At 45.4% G+C, this 18516-nt stretch overlaps 1 protein-coding gene across 5 annotated transcripts in view; it reads left to right on the top strand.

The window, feature by feature from the left end:
- Positions 1–2239: 2239 nt before the first annotated feature.
- The window catches only part of LOC139265657 (CD99 antigen-like protein 2), a 141810-nt gene continuing 125533 nt past the window's right edge, over positions 2240–18516 (top strand). For all 5 annotated transcript variants that reach the window (XM_070882853.1, XM_070882855.1, XM_070882854.1 and 2 more), the window contains exon 1: positions 2240–2562. In XM_070882853.1, coding sequence (XP_070738954.1) covers positions 2502–2562 — 61 coding nt within the window. In that variant the 5' untranslated portion in view covers positions 2240–2501. The remainder of the gene's footprint in view (positions 2563–18516) is intronic.

The raw sequence follows: 18516 nt of genomic DNA, 5'->3' as shown, positions 1-18516 counted from the left end.
GCCCACAAGGCCATGGTCACGTATTCATGTAGACTACGCGGGCCCGTTCATGGGAAAAATGTTTCTCATTGTGGTTGATGCGTACTCGAAATGGATCGAGTGCATCATTTTGAATTGTGCACGACATCCACCACCGTGGAGAGTCTGCGCGTGGTCTTTGCAACCCACGGCTTGCCGGACATCCCTGTTAGCGATAATGGCCCATGTTTCACAAGCTACGAATTCCAGGAGTTCATGTAAGGACAGCACCATTCAAGCCCGCCTCCAATGGCCAGGCGGAACGTGTGGTTCAAATCATAAAACAAGGCATGCTCCGGATTCAAGGACCCTCCCTTCAATGCCGCCTATCGCGCCTCCTGCTGGCCTATAGGTCCCGACCGCACTCGCTCACGGGGGTCCCACCCGCGGAGCTACTCATGAAACGAACACTCAAAACTCGGCTGTCCCTCATTCATCCAGGCCTGTCGCCATTGTTGAGGGCAAGTGCCAGTCCCAAAACAAGTACCATGACCGAAATTCAAGGGGGAGATGTATAGAAATTGATGACCCCGTAATTGTTCTCAATCACGCTTTGGGGCCCAAATGGCTTGAGGGTATTGTAATAGACAAAGAGGGGAATAGGGTCATAGTGGTTAAACTTAACAATGGGCAGATATGCCGCAAGCATCTAGACCAAGTAAAAAAAAGGTTCAGCATGGACTCTGAGGAGCCTGAGGAAGATCATGAGATGGTATTCACACCACCGCCAGTGAACGAGCAACAAGAACATTCAACAGCATGCACAGTCCCTGTGGTCAGCCCGGACAGGCATTAAATCATCACAGGTGACAGACACGCATACCAAGGCTCAACAACCAGAGCCCCAACCGTGGCGCTCCACGACAGAGTGCAGACCACCTGAGAGACTTAACCTATGATCCCAATAAGATGTTGAGGGGGAGGTGATGTCATGTATGTAACCTTTATGTAACAATACTGCAATACTGTATATACATAAGAAATGCACACCTTGACCACAGTGGAGACACTCCTCACCTGGTCATCCAGGTATATAAAGGGAGGTCCCACCAGGGTCATCACTTCATGGTCCTGTGAATAAAGATTCAGGTCATGGAGTGACCTTGTCCATAGAATGTGCCTCGTGTGGATTTGTGGTATTGTGTAAGGACTTTACAACTCTCAGCCGTGGAATGCAGTATTGGAGCAGGATTACAGTATTTTGCCTGCGGGTCTATATCTCTCATCGAAAAGCAATTTGACATATCAGCCGGAATATTGGAGCAAATCACCACATCAGAGATTGGGTTACTTACTCGCACACCGTGAGATGGGTGACAAATGCATCTTGTCGAGGTAAGGAATCATTCTTCCAAAACATGCTGCGCCACTAGATTCTGAGCGGGGAAGAGAATCTGGCTTTCAGCTTGGTAGGGATTCAGTTATAAACCGTCAGAGGCCCAAACATCACAAGCGGGTGACTTTTGGCTCACTTCCCACCTTGACAGAGAAGCGAGCTCTCCGCTCTATCACCCACCCAGTGTATGAAGCCCCAGGTTAGAGAGAAACTATCAGGGAAGCAAAGACAAGAGAAGGATTGAGCTTAACCTGATGCCCCACAGCTGATGCAGGCAGGTGTTAAAACGCTTATGACCTGACTCTGTAAGCAAATACCAACGGCGCCTCACTGCCATAGTTTGTATGCAGTTGGTTTCTAGACTGTGAAACAGATCAGGGAGCCGCTGCATTTTGAAGCAATAAATCTGCACCCTTCTCTCCAGTTATAGCGGATTTAAAAAATCTACTGGAGCGGCAGATCATCGAGGCAGCATTTGGCCGGATTGTATCTTAACTATTTTTGAGTTAAAGCATTGGATTAAATTTTTTTTAAATCTCTTTTTCAAAAAAAAAAGTAATTTCTAAAGCGCCTTTCTTGACCCAAAAACCGAGGCGTGGGATGATGAGGGTGATACTAAAATAATTCAAGACTGCTGGCAGGAGCCTTTACCAGTTTTTCAGAGGGTATATATTTTTAAACCAGCTGCTGTGAAATTACACAGACGGGGTAAGAGTCATTCTGTGTGTGTTTTGCAGAATTGGATAGTATTAAAAGGAGGAAGTTTTTTGAAGTGCAGAATAGTTGTGGGATGTGGAGGAAGCTGGGGGCGGGGGTGCCTGTGCCAGCCTGCTCGCTCTGTCTGAATGCCTCCCCTCCCGATGAGCCAACGTGCAGACGCCGAGCGTCACTTTTAGTGTCAGATGGCCACCGACTGAAACAGCAGCGGACGTGGTGGAGCTGCTGTTCGCCGGCTCGCCCTCCCTACTGACACTTCCAGCTCAGCAACCCCCTCCTCCTCTTCACAACAACAACCTGATCCGCAACATTTGATAATCCACCCCCCCCCCCCCCCCACCTCCTCGCCCTACCTCAGCACCACTTCTTTCAGTCTCTTTTATAAAAAAAAGCCTTCACGAAAACAGAACAAGACCCCCCGCCCCCGACCATGGCGACGGCGCTAAGAGTTGCTCTGTTGTGCGCCACTTTCACCCTGTTGCCAGTACGAGGTAAGGAAAGGTTTTGTTCCTCTCTCCCTCTTGCTCCTTGAGGTTGGGTAGATCCCGTTTGACTGCTACATTATAACGGGCTGTTTCTTGTCGCAGTGGCCCAGGGTGGGTGTATTGGCTGTTTTTTGCCCTCCCTTCAGCCGGTTGGGAGTCGCGTTAATGTTTTGGGCTGATTATTTTTTTCCTCAGGAATTAAAGAGCTTGAGGAAAAATGAGCCCAGTGTGGTATTTGTTGGTGGTGTGGGGGAGATTTATACTTGTACCGCCGCACTGCGCATGCCAGCCTCCACCACCCCAGGCTAAATATCTTGATGCTTCCCCTCCGAAAACAAGTCTATCCCGGCTCCAACCTCCCGCCATGGGTTTTACTGGAGAAAATGACAGCTTTGATCGTCCGAGGTTCGCGGTTCAGTGACTGCGCCGAGTGGCCTTTTTAATGTCAGTTGTGGAGTTGTTGGCGGTGGAGGGGTGGGGTGCAGAATCTGAGCTCAATCTCAGCAACCATTGATCTCATCTGCAACAACAACAAACAGACATGGCACAGAATCCTGATCAGATCCGGCAAGCAACATAAAGGGAATAACAATACTGCATGTGCTAGGTCCCTAACTATCGAACACCATCGCTGTGCACTCTCTAAAAGGAAGCACAAGATATGTTTTTTGTGGGTGTGGGGTATAAATCATTCCATTACCAAGGCTCGAAAGGCTGTGGTGAGCCTTTTTCCACTTGACGTAACAGCAGAAGACCACATCTAAAAGCAAAAATACTGCGCTTGCTGGAAATCGCAAATCAAAACAGAAAATGCTGGAAATGCTCAGCAGGTCAGGCAACATCTGTGGAGAGAGAAAGAGTTAACGTTTCAGGTCGCTGACTTTTTATCAGAACAAATCCCCAGCTTCCACAAATGATGAAACGTTAACTTTGTTTCTCTCAAATCTAATTCAATCGGCCACAGTAGCCTAGCTACTCCTCAAATGCAATTGATTGTACAGCGTGAGTCAGCAGGCGTTGTTTGTCAATTTGCATTGCAATGAAGATGATGTGGAATATTTATGATACATTTATGAATTTGTTGATGGAATAGATTTAAGGACTCAGTTTGTAATGTACTCATGCCTAAAAGTAGGCCTCTTAAAGGCTAATAACTCACGAGAGTTATGAATACAGTTTTATTTACCAATATGACACAAGTCAGATGTGTAGCTCTTTAGATGAATAGTTGAGCATTTTAAAATAGACATGTTATTTTTTTAGTGATGGTGGGTGGCACAAATGAACAAATGTGATAAGTGTCATTCCTTGTATATTTTACTTGTCAAAAAGACGGGCTGAAATTGCCTCTCTCCTTAAGGCCTGTTACCACCGTAAATCGGCGGCCACGCTGCAGATTGGAGTGCCCGCTGACTTTTTGTGGAATGGCCGCTGATAGCCCAATTGCCCTTCCGGGATTTCCCGGCGGTGCCTCTATCTCCCCCGCTCCCGACCGCTCTGCTGCTGCCGATCCGTGTTAAGTGCATTATCACCGTGCGCACCGCCAATCTAACCCCCATCCCCCCCTGATGGTGACATTCCCCTCTGAAAATCTTCGGCCTGCCCGGCGGTGCCAAAATGAGCTTTTTCCCGGTGGCCCAGTGAGGCTGAGGCCTTCTGCAACAGCAGTGCAACTTCCCTTAAAGGGGAAGGCCTACTGCCACTGCCGCCATGTTTTGTTTTGTCAGCTGACTGCCAGGTCGGCCCGACAATTATGCCACTGGAATCGGCCTGGCTGACAACAGGCAGCCTGCACCCTCTTTTGGGTGTCAGGCTGCTGGCCCGGCCGAAAACCTCCTTGGTGGCCCAGTGGACCGAAGTTTTAAAATCACGAAGGCTCTCCATTTTAAGTGACTGGGAGAGCTGTGGTGACGTGGTGCCATGATGACGTCATCGCAGCGGTCACTCCGCACCACCAACTTCCTCCCCTCAGGTGTTGCCTCCGCCGCGTATCTGCCCCTCTTCTTAGGCAGTCCCTCGGAGTCGAGGATGACTTGCTTTCACACTAAAAATGAGTTCTCAGGTGACTGATGAGTCCAATGCAGGACCTGCAGTCATGGCCTCCTTTAAGAGCAACTTCCAGATCTGAATTTAAAAAAAAACAAAGAACGGAATTTTGCTCAAGAGACGACCTCAACCACAGCTGTGGTTAAAAACCATTGAAATGGGATGCGGCACCCCGTTTCGGGTGGGGGGCAATTTTGGCCCCAGTGTGTTTTGACAATTAAAATGAGCTACATGCTGGGTAAGATATTTATTCAGTAGGCCGAGGAAACTGCATAATAAATAACATCATCATAGGCAGTCCCTCGAATTGAGGATGTCTTGCTTCCACGTCAGAAAGTTCACAGGTGTTTGAATGAAGGACCTAAAATTCCTGATCCCGAACTAAATCTTGAAGGGTGGAAGATGCCTATGTGTGGATGTTTTTAACGTGTGGTGGCCGTTGCACACCAGCCACCACACGGGCTTGACAGAACTAGGTCTTGTTCCAGTAGCAAGGGTTAACCAAGGCAACTGGAGACCTGCTCTACTGCACGGACCTAGTGCGCTCACATATCGTGCTGCCCCTGGGCCCTCGGCTCTTCTGGGCCACGAACTCGCGCCTCTCCTGGGCCCCGATCACGTCCCTCTACAATCTCTCACTGCACCTTCGCCCCGATCTTGCCGCTCTTTCGCCCCGACCTCGCCACTCCTGTCGTACCTACCCACACTCCAATCACTGACCTGGACCTTGATGATGTCCCTTTTCACTGCCGTTGCTCTCCAGCTCCAGCACGTGCTGCTCCCTGGAGTGGTATAATAAATATAAGTGAAGTGCCGCAGGTATAAAGTAAGTATTGCAAGTCATTCTGAAAATATTTTTTTTAAATTAAGTAAAACAAAAGGTGTACTTAAATGGAGGGATTTCAGGTTGTGGCAAATCATTAAATAAGACTGAGGGTATGGTAACAATCTTAAAAGTAATTGATTATATTACACAATAGTGTCTTCCAAGCTGATGTAAGTGGTTAGAGTAGGGGTTTCCAAATTGTGGTATCCGGGGTACGCAAGACATCTCTGGGGGGTACGTGGGAGAAATTGTCTCATGGTGGATTTTTTTTAAATTACTGTATTTATTTATTTATTGCATTTTTATAATAGGCCACTCAGACAAAGCTTTAAAACTCTGAGAATTTGGTATATGAAGTAGTTAATTTACTTCAAGGTGTACCAATGTACAATGTTTGGGCATTAAAGGGGTTAAGCTATTAAATCTGTGTGCTGGTAAGGGTAGGTGGGTAGCTGGTAGATCTAGAAGGGGGCATGCAATAAGTAAAGTTTTGGAGCTTCTGGTTTAGAGCAGAAGATGGAAGAATAAGATGCTTGAAATTTGCTCATGATGAAGCAAGAAGTTTTGTGTTGGCACACATAAACAGTGAACAGTTATTCCATGTGGCAGGAAATCCTAAATTCATGACTTCTTAAGTCTGATATCCTTCTTCACTGGCCCAAATTCCCTTAAAGGAATCCTCCAGGCTATGCTTTTAAGATATGAGCAATACTTAACCAATAATTTAAACTTAGTCAGGCAAGAATCCCCTTTACGCCACTATAAAGTAATTTGCGTATACTATATGCAGAGTGCGCATAGAGGACCTCCCATCATGAAGACACCCACCCCACAAGTTATTGTACACACAATGTTTTGGCTAATTTGCCAGCATTTTGAAGTTGCTTCCCACACCTCTTCCTACCAGGTGAGCACTGGTACATTATCTGGCAGTTAATCTTGAGAAAAATTATCCAGGCTGTGTAGCCAATGGCAGTAAGCGCGCACACATCCCTTAAAAATCATTTTTAAAGGTGCAAGAAGTTAAGCTCAGGGAGGTTTGGCTTTCAAAGTTAAATTGCGCTTTATGTTTCAACATACAACTTAGAAAATTCCTCTTAAGGCAATTGTTGGGCATTGTAGAAGGAGTTTTACCCTGCTGTAAAAAATCACGCCTGTTTTTCACCCTTCAAGAAGTAAATAAAAATGTCCCCAGTGTTGACTTGGAGCATAAAATTCAAAAGTTTACTCTGAGCTCCGTCACGGCAAGTGAGCCCCAGGAGGTCAGAGAAAATGCTTCAAGGACACCCTCAAAGCCTCCTTGAAAAAATGTAAAATCTCCACCAACTCTTGGGAATCCTTGGCCCAAGACCGCTCAAAGTGGAGAAGAAGCACTCGAAGGCACCGAACACTTTGAGTCTCTTCGTTGGGAGCACGCGGGTGTCAAGTATAAACAGTGGAAGGAGCGTACGACAACCCAAGCACCCCACACACCCGTCACAACCTGCCCCACCTGTGACAGAGTCTGTAGGTCCCATATTGGACTCATCAGTCACCTTAGAGCTCCTGTTAGTGTGGAAGCAAGTCATCCTCACCTCCGGAGGACTGCCTAAGAAGAAGAAGAAGAAGAAAATTCAAAAGTAAGTCACATATTCTGAGGATTCCGCTGAAGCTCCATTTAATGTTTACGCTTAAACCACTATTCCCAGCAGGAATACAATCTAATATCAAAACTGTTCCAGGCATTAACTGGTTCTCACTACAGTTATGGAATTTGTACACGCAACTGGATGTAACCACAATTATTATTTACTTATGCCGTCTGGTGCAGCTTCTGAACGAGTGTTCTGTTCTCACCGAGATGGACCCAAGTCGTGTCTTCCATGTTCTCCGCAACTACTGGTCACTACTCTATTGATAAAGCAGTTATTCAAATGTTGTGATAAGTTATTGTACTTGGGTGCAAAGAATAGTTTGAATCTTGGAGCTAAATATGGGAACAGTGAAGTTGCATTGTGACTTGATTGTGATTTTACAAAATGGTGAAATTACATATCCATAATCTGTAATAGAAATGCATTTGCACGTGAACGATGGTACAATTTCAGTATTTTCAGATTTTGATTATTTTTCCTTCTTATAGTTTCTTCTATATATAACAAAAGTGGAAACACTTCAGGAACATGATGAAAACTGAAATATCTGACAATAGATTCTTATACATTTCAAGTGCCTCTCAGGTTAGGACTACTACTTAATCCACAGATCCAACACAAATGAGTTCCAATCAATTTAAATCCCAAAAGATCTGCATTGTCATCTGCATTTTTCTATCTCCAATTGAGATTTCAAATATATGTGCCTCTTAAACTGGGAGGAAATTTTAGCCCATGAAACCTGAGCCAGGAGTGGCACCACATTGGAGAATGAGATATTCCGATCTCATTCACTGCTCTTCATGTCTATCTAATTCTCTCTTTAAATCAATTCTGCTTCAATAGCTACTTGTTGGAATGCCATTCATATTAACAGTCGCATCATTTGGGGTGATGCAATAGGCTCTGTTTCGAATTAACAGAATATCCAGTACTGGCAGTTTCTAGTACTCTTGCTTGTTCCATGAAATTGCTTTAGAATCTATTCTATGCATTGCATTGTTCAGTTAAAGCTGTTTAATGGCTCTGTTGCACAGCAAGTTTGTCCACTGGTGCATTGTATTTTAATGAATTGCATATGAATGAGATGCAGACAAAAGATGTTTTGGTAAATTTGTTAAAACTAACTTTGATTAGTGCTGTTGTTAAATTACGTATTTAAGAATTACTGCAGTCTAGAGTACACTATGCATGGAATCATAGAATGATGCAGCATAGAAGGAGGTCATTCAGCCCATCGTGCCTGTGCCGGCTCTTTGGCAGAGCTATGCAACCAGTCACATGCCCCCTGCTCTTTTCCCGTAGTCCTGCACATTTTTTCCCTTCCAAGTATTTAACCAATTCCTTTTGAATCTGCTTTCACCACCCTGGTGATTCCAGATTATAACAACTCGCTGTGTAAATTTTTTTTTAAAAGCTCATGTCGCTTCTGGTTCTTTTGACAAAATCACCTTAACTCTGCGTCCTCTGGTTACTGATCCATCTGCCACTGGAAACAATTTCTCTTTATTAATTCTATCAAAACCGTTGCAGGAATGGGGTACTGAAGTTGCATGTTCAGCCATGAACTCATTGAATGGCGCTGCAGGCTCGAAGGGCCGAATGGCCTACTTCTGCACCTATTTTCTATGTTTCTATGTGTCATAATTTTGAACACCTCTATCAAATCTTCTCTTCACCTTCTCTGGTCTCAGGAGAACAACCCCAGCTTCTCCAGTCTCTCCACATAACTGAAGTCCCTCATCCCTGGTACCATTTTAATAAATCTCTTCTGCACCCTCTCTAAGGCCTTGACATTCTTCCTAAATTGTGGTGCCCAGAATTAAACTCAATACTCCAGCGGAAGCCTAACCAGTGTTTTATAATGGTTTAGCATAACTTCCTTGCTTTTGTCTCTGCTTCTATTAATAAAGCCAAGGATCCCGTATGCTTTTTTAATAGCTTTCTCAACTTGTCCTGCCACCTTCAAAGATTTGTGCACATACACTCCCAGGTCTCTCTGTTCCTGCACCCCTGCACCTCCTTTAAAATTGTATAATTTAGTTTATATTGCCTCTCTTCATTCTTCCGTGTCCTAACTCGCACCAAGTCCCGTTCACCCATCACACCTGTGCTTGCTGACCTACATTGGCTCCGGGTTAGGCAATGCTTCGATTTCACAATTCTTATCCGTGTTTTCAAATCCTTCCATGGCCTCACCCCTCCCTATCTCTATAATCTCCTTCAGCCTCACAACCCCCCGAGATATCTGCGCTCCTCAAAATCTGCGCTCTTGAGCATCCCTGATTATAATCGCTCAACCATCGGTGGACGTGCCTTCAATGGTTTGGGCCCTAAGCTCTGGAACTCCCCCTCTAAACCTCTCCACCTCTCTACGTCTCTTTCCTCCTTTAAGATGCTCCATAAAACCTACCTATTTGACCGTCACCTGCAGTAATTTTTTCTTGTGTGGCTCGGTGTCAGATTTATTTATTTTTTTGTCTTGTAACACTCCTGTGAAGTGCTTTGATGTTTTACTACATTAAAGGTGCTGTATAAAGACCAGTTGTTGTTCCTACCAAAATGTATCACTTCACACTTCTCTGCATTAAATTTTGTCTGCCCATTTCACCAATCTGTCTATGCCCCCCTGAAGTCTGTTACTATCCTTCTCATTGTTTGCTAGATTTCTGAGTTTTGAGTCAGCTGCAGTTTTTGACCTTATGCCCTGTATACCTAGGCCCAGGTCATTAATATATATCAGAAGAGCAGTGGCCCTGATAATGACCCCTGGAGAACACCATTGCATACTTCCCTCCAGTCTGAAAAACAAGCGTTCATCACTACTCTCTGCTTTCTGTCTCTCATCCAATTTCACATAGTCGACAAAAAACAAAATACTGCAAAAAACCCCAGAAAAATCTAGAAACAAGCAACTCAGACAGCATCTGTGGAGGGAATTGACCTGTTGTTTGGGGTATAAACCCATCTTCAGAACTTAGTCTTTTTTTTAGGTACTGTTTTAGTGGTGCTGATGATGAACTGTTACAACAATGACAGAGTATTCTGTCCCCTCCCCCTTGCTGCCTGATTGCCTGATCCAGGTTTCCATGGTAACTGGTCCATAGACAGAGAGTAGGCTCATTGCTGTGATCATCCTTGCAAAGTGAATTGTAAGCAATGCTGGGACCGCTTGCATCTGTTTGAAGGTTCACCACACTTGTATTTTATGCACCTGTGATTATGCTCACAGGTTTGTTGAGCTGTTGCTGCCGTCCGGAGGAGGCGGGGGTCCCCAATGGAGTGCACTCTACGTGGGAGTCCTCCCTCTATTTATTGGGGACTTGGCCTGGAGGGTGGTGCACGGAGCAGTCCCGTGCAATAAATGTTTAAGTCGGTTCACCGGCTCCCAGGCCGCCTGCAATTTCTGCGGTCTGGAAGAGTCCATGTTTCATATTTTTATAGAATGTGCGAGGTTGCAGCCCCTGTTCCAATATTTAAAGGAGCTGCTCCTCAAATTCTGGCTGCACTTCAGTCCCACACTCCTGATCTTTGGGCACCCTGTGCGGAGGGGAGCGGGTAGGTCTGAGGGGGACTACTCCTGGGCACTGCCAAGGGGGCCATCAGCCGGTCCAGGCAGCGAGCGGTCGAGGGGGTCGTTCAGCCCGACTGCCTGCCTCTCTTCCGCGCTTACATCCAAGCCAGGGTGTTCCTGGAGATGGAGCACGCGGTGTCCATCGGTACACTTGCAGCCTTCCACGAGAGGTGGTTCGCCGGAGGGACTGGACTGCATCATTACCCCAGGCAACCAAATTTTAATTTGAACCGTTAATGTCTAAAGTTTAATTTGTTTAAATTGTCGGTTTTTGTGACCTCCCCCCCTCTTTTTAGCCAGGGGGCACTTGTATAATTTGTGTTTCTGGTGCCCTCAAAAAAACAAAACAAGGGGGCACTTGATTTAATGATTATGTTTTACAGATTACAACAAAATAGTTGTTGAGCTGTTGCATTGAGTGTAAGACCTACAAGACTCACTAAAACCTCAGGCAATTGAGTCTAGGTCATCCACGATAAGGGATGCAGTTGTGACCCTAGTGAATAAACTGGTAATGTGTAGTGTGATTGCTATTAAGTTTATTAACACAGGTTTAACAATGTGTTGCTATGAATTCTTAAGCAAAGGACCCATGAAACAAATACATTAGCGCACGCACGCACCCCCCCACACACACACCCCCCCCACGCACACACCCCCCCCACGCACACACCCCCCCACGCACACACCCCCACACGCACACACCCCCACACGCACACACCCCCACACGCACACACCCCCACACGCACACATCCCCACACGCACACACCCCCACACGCACACCCCCACACGCACACACACCCCCACGCATCCCCCCACACGCATCCCCCCCATACACACCCACCCACACCCACACCCACTAGTATTTTGTACAGTTCAAGCATAACCTCCCTGCTCTTGGCATGGGATAGCCCATTTATCTAGGTTGGCTACTCCCTTTTTATTGTGAATTTGGTTCAAACAAAAAAATGGGAAGTAGCAGATGTGCATATTGTACTTTTGGTTTACTGTTTTCGGAGGGAGGGACAGGATTATATTGACATTTTGTTGTAGTATATTTATACTATGGTTTGCAGATGTTATGTTGGGTTAGACAGCAACCTTTGTGGGTCTGTTACAGATTCATTGATCGAGATTGATTGCTATGATAAGTCAACAACCCCATTTTCGAAGCCATTCGGTCTATAACGGTGTTTATGCTCCACACAAGTACTACCCTGTTCCTGTATCGCTCCAAGATTTGAATGCCCATAAGGATGCCTGTTATGTCAGGTCTCGAGTGTTGCACCCGATCACTTGTCAAATTTTGTCCTGCTTGGCTTAAATAACCAGTACCTATTCAGTTAACCATCCTAACTTGCTTAAATATCCAATTATCGCAAGCCCACCAATAAAATTGCTTGAATGATTTTCTTTCCAAGTTGTTTTGGCAACTGTTATTGGCTGGCCCAATACACTTTATATCCATAATTAAAATTACAATGGATAATATATTACAAAATGTCATCATTCTTAAAAGATAAATATCTAAACTTACCATTTTTATGTTAAACCACCCTACACAACATTCCCCAGCAATGCCCTACTCTGTCTTTGGAATCTGGAACCTGGAACTCAAGTTCTTAACTGCAGATGCAAAACACGACAGGAAAAAAAAGCCAAAGAAGAGGTGACATCATAAAAGATGACAGCAGGCCAAAATGAGGAGGTGCATAAAATGATCAATAGACTAAATGATTACTTACTTCAAGTGTTCATGAGTGAAGACGTAATCAACATGCCTTCCCCCAAATCAAAATAATAGAATATATGACTTCAATATAAATGAGATGTTGTCCCTGAGTATTGAGACAAGGGTATGGTAGTGTCATCATCATCATTGGCAGTCCCTCGAAATCGAGGAAGATTTGCTTCCACTCTAAAAGTGAGTTCTCAGGTGACTGACAGTAGTGTAGTGGTTATGTACTTGACTAGTAATCCAGAGAACATGAGTTCAAATTCCATCAGAGCAGTTTGAGAATTTAAATTCAGTTTTAAAGTAGCTAAAGTAAATGTTGGTCCCTTAGAGGACGAGACCAGGGAATTAGTAATGGGGAACATGGAGATAGCAGAAACTCTGAACAAATATTTTGTATCAGTCTTTACGGTAGAGGACACTAACAATATTCCGACAGTGGATAGTCAAGGGGCTATAGGGAGGGAGGAACTTAACACAATCACAATCACTAAGGAGGTGGTACTCAGTAAGATAATGGGACTAAAGGTGGATAAATCACCTGGACCTGATGGCTTGCATCCTCGGGCCTTAAGAGAAGTAGCGGCAGGGATTGTGGATGCATTGGTTGTAATTTACCAAAATTCCCTGGATTCTGGGGAGGTCCCAGCAGATTGAAAAACTGCAAATGTAATGCCCCTATTTAAAAAAGGAGGCAGACAAAAAGCAGGAAACTATAGACCAGTTAGCCTAACATCTGTGGTTGGGGATAATGTTGGAGTCCATTATTAAAGAAGCAGTACAGGACATTTGGATAAGAAAAATTTGGTCAGGCCGAGTCAGCATGGATTTATGAAGGGGAAGTCATGTTTGACAAATTTTCTGGAGTTCTTTGAGGATGTAACAAACAGGGTGGATAAAGGGGAATCAGTGGATGTGGTGTATTTGGACTTCCAGAAGGCATTTGACAAAGTGCCACATAAAAGGTTACTGCGCAAGATAAAAATTCACGGGGTTGGGGGTAATATATTAGCATGGATAGAGGATTGGCTAACGAACAGAGAGTCAGGATAGATGGTTCATTATCTGGTTGGCAACCAGTAACTAGTGGGGTAACGCAGGGATCAGTGCTGGGACACCAGCTATTTACAATCTATATTAACGACTTGGAAGAAGGGACTGAGTGTAACGTATCCAAGTTTGCTGACGATACAAAAATGGGAGCAAAAGCAATGTGTGAGGAGGATGCACAAAATCTACAAAAGGACATAGACAGGCTAAGTGAGTGGGCAAAAATTTGGCAGCTGGAGTATAATGTTGGGAAGTGCACTTTGGCAGAAAAAAATGAAAGAGCAAGTTTATTAAAAAAATGGAGAAAGATTGCAAAGTGCCGCAGTACAGTGGGACCTGGGGGTACTTGTGCATGAAACACAAAAGGATAGTATGCAGGTACAGCAGTTGATCAGGAAGGTCAATGGTATCTTGGCCTTTATTGCAACGAGGATGGAGTCTAAAAGCAAGGAAGTCTTGCTACAGCTATATAAGGTATTGGTGAGGCCACAACTGGAATACTGCGTGCAGTTTTGGTTTCCATATTTACGAAAGGATATACTTGCTTTGGAGGCTGTTCAGAGACGGTTCACTAGGTTGATTCCGGGGATGAGTGGGTTGACTTATGAGGAAAGGTTGAGTAGATTGGGTCTCTACTCATTGGAATTCAGAAGAATGAGAGGTGATCTTATCGAAACGTATAAGATTATGAGGGGGCTTGACGAGGTGGATGCAGAGAGAATGTTTCCACTGATGAGGGAGACTGGAACAAGAGGGCATGATCTTAGAATAAGGAGCCGCCCATTTAAAACGAGATGAGGAAAAATCTCTTCTCAGAGTTGTAAATCTGTGGAATTCGCTGCCTCAGAGAGCTGTGGAAGCTGGGACATTGAATAAATTTAAGACAGAAATAGACAGTTTCTTAAACGATAAGAGGATGAGGCATTATGGGGAGCGGGCAGGGAAGTGGAGCTGAGTCCATGATCAGATCAGCCATGATTTATCTTATTGAATGGTGGAGCAGGCTCGAGGGGGATATATGACCTACTCCTGTTCCTATTTCTTATGTTCTTATCTTCTAAAAATCTGGAAGTAAAAAAGTGTCGGATTGTGTAACTACACAACTTTAGAGAAGGGAAACTGCAGTCCTTGCCTGGTCTGGCCTTTAATAACAGTCCCACACCAATGTCTTAACTGACCTCTGAAGTGGCCTAGTAAGTCACACCTTCAGTAAACAAGGGATGAGTAGTAAAGATGAGTAGTAAATGTAGCTCTTGCCAGTGATTCCCACATTCTGAGATGATTTTTTTAACAAAAGGGGTGAAATTTGAGAGGCATTGATGGCCCTTATATGATCATGAACATTGCGGAGGTTTTAGTAGATTGGAATCAGGCTAACATGCTGCCTATGTACAAAAAGGGAGACAAAGCAGATGATGACGACTGTAGATCTATTAATCTTGCATCAGTGGCAATGGCGGAGCAGGCTCGAGAGGCTAGATGGCCTACTCCTGTTCCTAATTCATATGTTCTTATGCTAACTTTGGATTTCCCTTTCATAAATCCATGCTGACTGATGAACCATGACACCCAGGTCTCGTTGCACCTCCCCTTTTCCTAATCTGCCGCCATTCAGATAATAATATGCCTTTGTGTTTTTGCCCCCAAAATGGATAACCTCACATTTATTCACATTATACTGCATCTGCCATGCATTTGCCCACTCACCTAACCTGTCCAAGTCACCCTGCAGCCTCTTAGCATCACTCCTCACAGCTCACACTGCCACCCAGTTTAGTGTCATCTGCAAACTTGGAGATATTACACTCAATTCCTTCATCTAAATCGTTTGATGTAAAGAGCTGGGGTCCCAGCACTGAGCCCTGCGGCACTCCACTAGTCACTGCCTGTCATTCTGAAAAGGACCCGTTTATCCCGACTCTCTGCTTCCTGTCTGCCAACTAGTCGTCTATCCACGTCAGTATATTACCCCCAATACCATGTGCTTTGATTTTGCACACCAATCTCTTGTGCGGGACCTTGTCAAAAGCCTTTTGAAAGTCCAAATACACCACATCCACTGGTTCTCCCTTGTCCACTCTGCTAGTTACATCCTCAAAAAATTCCAGAAGATTTGTCAAGCATGATTTCCCTTTCATAAATCCATGCTGACTTGGACTGATCCTGTCAGTGCTTTCCAAATGCGCTGCTATTTCATCCTTAATGATTGATTCCAACATTTTCCCCACTGCTGATGTCAGGCTAACCGGTCTATAATTATCTGTTTTCTCTCTCCCTCCGTTTTTAAAAAGTGGTGTTACATTAGCTACCCTCCAGTCCACAGGAACTGATCCAGAGTCGATAGACTGTTGGAAAATGATCACCAATGCATCCACTATTTCTAGGGCCACTTCCTTAAGTACTCTGGGATGCAGACTATCAGACCCCGGGGATTAATCGGCCTTCAATCCCATCAATTTCCCTAACACAATTTCCCGCTTAATAATGATATCCTTCAGTTCCTCCTTGTCACTAGACCCACTGTCCCCTAGTACATTCGGAGGGTTATTTGTGTCTTCCCTCGTGAAGACAGAACCGAAGTATTTGTTCAATTGGTCTGCCATTTCTTTGTTCCCCATTATAAATTCACCTGAATCCGACTGCAATGGACCTACGTTTGTCTTCACTAATCTTTTTCTCTTTACATATTTCTAGAAGTTTTTGCAGTCAGTTTTTATGTTCCCTGCAAGCTTCCTCTCGTACTCTATTTTCCCCCTCTTAATTAAACCCTTAGTCCTCTGTTGAATTCTAAATTTTTCCCAGTCCTCAGGTTTGTTGCTTTTTCGAGCCAATTTATATGTCTCTTCCTTGGTTTTAACACTATCCTTAATTTCCCTTGTTAGTCATGGTTGAGCCACCTTCCCCGTTTTATTTTTACTCCAGACAGGGATGTACAATTGCTGAAGTTCATCCATGTGATCTTTAAATGTTTGCCATTGTTTATCAACCGTTTAAGTATCCTTTGCCAGTCCATTCTAGCCAATTCATGCCTCATACCATCAAAGTTACCTTTCCTTAAGATCAGGACCCTAGTTTCCAAATTAACTGTGTCACTCTCCATCTTAATAAAGAATTCTACCATATTATGGTCACTCTTCCCCAAGGGGCCTCGCACAACAAGATTGCTAATTAGTCCCTTCTTACTACATATCACCCAAACCCGTCTCCAAACCGGGCTTGAGGGTCGGAGCGTCGGCCGGCAGAATCCGTCCCTCATGCTCAGGGCTCGGCTTGAAGAGAAGCCCGGGGTGGGTTGGAGGGGTGTGGGAGCCGAACTGAAGGGAAGAGAACCCTTACACTATGCCACTACGCAGCAAGCAGCATCAAATAAAGCCCGGGTGGGGGGTGGTGGTGTTTCTCGATCTAAGCAAGCCCATTTTACGCATGCACAGACCTGGGGTGTGGTCCATACTAGGGCGTCGACCTTGAGGAGAGAGACAACAAAGAAGCTTGTCCTGTCTGCTGTTTTGAGCTTCTTGCAAAGGCACAATTTAATCATGGGGGCAATACTGACAATGCTATACCTCGTGCAAGCCTTCTGCATGATGGTGCTGCGGAGGAGACAATTGATTCGACGTCATCGCATGAGGAGCCACAGAGCATGTAGGATGATGGACAGGAGCCTTTACCCATGTCGGGTATATCGAGACAGCTCGACGACAGAGGTTGGAGTAATTTTGGACCTGGCCTGGAGACGGCGAAGGTTGAACAGCCTCCCACTGATTCTGTAGTTTAGTTCCACTCCAGTGGGGAGCTTGTTGACTCTGAGGTGGAGCAAGGCAGCGAGGAAGATTGAGAAGAGGGTTGGGGCGATGACGCAGCCCTGTTTGACCCCGGTCCGGGCGACGCCTGCGTCTGCGCACATACAGAGGCTGAACTCCAGGGCATAGTCGACATATTTATTGAGGCGTACGAAAGCATAGGCCTTACGCTAAATATCAGCAAGACAAGGGTCCTCCACCAGCATATCCTTACCGCACAGCACTGTCCCCCAGTCATCAAGATGCATGGCGCAGCCCTGGACAATATGGACCACTTCCCATATCTCGGGAGCCTACTATCAACAAGAGCAGACATTGATGACGAGATTCAACACCGCCTCCAGTGCTCCAGTGCAGCCTTCAGCCACCTGAGGAAAAGAGTGTTTGAAGACCAGGCCCTCAAAACTGCCACCAAGCTCATGGTCTACAGGGCTGTAGTAATACCTGCCCTCCTGTATGGCTCAGAAACATGGTCCATATACAGTAGACACCTCAAGTCGCTGGAGAAATACCACCAACGATATCTCCGCAAGATCCTACAAATCCCCTGGGAGGACAGACGCACCAACGTTAGCGTCCTCGACCAGGCCAACATCCCCAGCATTGAAGCACTGACCAAACTTGATCAGCTCCGCTGGGCAGGCCACACAGTTCGCATGCCAGACACGAGACTCCCAAAGCAAGCGATATACTCGGAACTCCTTCATGGCAAACGAGCCAAAGGTGGGCAACAAAAAAGTTACAAGGACACCCTCCAAGCCGCCCTGATAAAGTGCAACATCCCCACTGACACCTAGGAGTCCCTGGCCAAAGGCCATCCTAAGTGGAGGAAGCACATCCAGGAGGGCGCTGAGCACCTCAAGTCTCGTCGCTGAGAGCATGCAAAAATCAAGCGCAGGCAGCGGAAAGAGCATGCGGCAAACCAATCCCACCCACCCTTTCCCTCAACGACTACCTGTCGCACCTGTGACAGAGACTGTGGTTCTCGTATTGGACTGTACAGCCACCTAAGAACTTCTGTTAAGAGTGGAAGCAAGTCTTCCTCGATTCCAAGGGACTGCCTATGATGATGATATCGAGACAGACGTTCATACCTATACTTAAGTGATACAAACTGCGTCAGAAGGCTGCGTTTCCACAAAGAAGTTGTAACTGAGATCTGTGAGTTAGTAAAAGCAGACCTGAAACTTAGGAGCATCAGGAGGACTGCTTTGTCAGTTGAAGTGAAGGTTACAGCTGCACTTTCATTTTATGCATCTGTATCATTCGAGGCTACAACTGGGGATGTGAGCACC

The sequence above is a fragment of the Pristiophorus japonicus genome, chromosome 6 (genome assembly GCF_044704955.1).
Source record: "Pristiophorus japonicus isolate sPriJap1 chromosome 6, sPriJap1.hap1, whole genome shotgun sequence".
Taxonomy (NCBI): domain Eukaryota; kingdom Metazoa; phylum Chordata; class Chondrichthyes; family Pristiophoridae; genus Pristiophorus; species Pristiophorus japonicus.
Note: the sequence above shows the minus strand (reverse complement) of the source record. Positions and strands in the feature narration are given on the sequence as shown.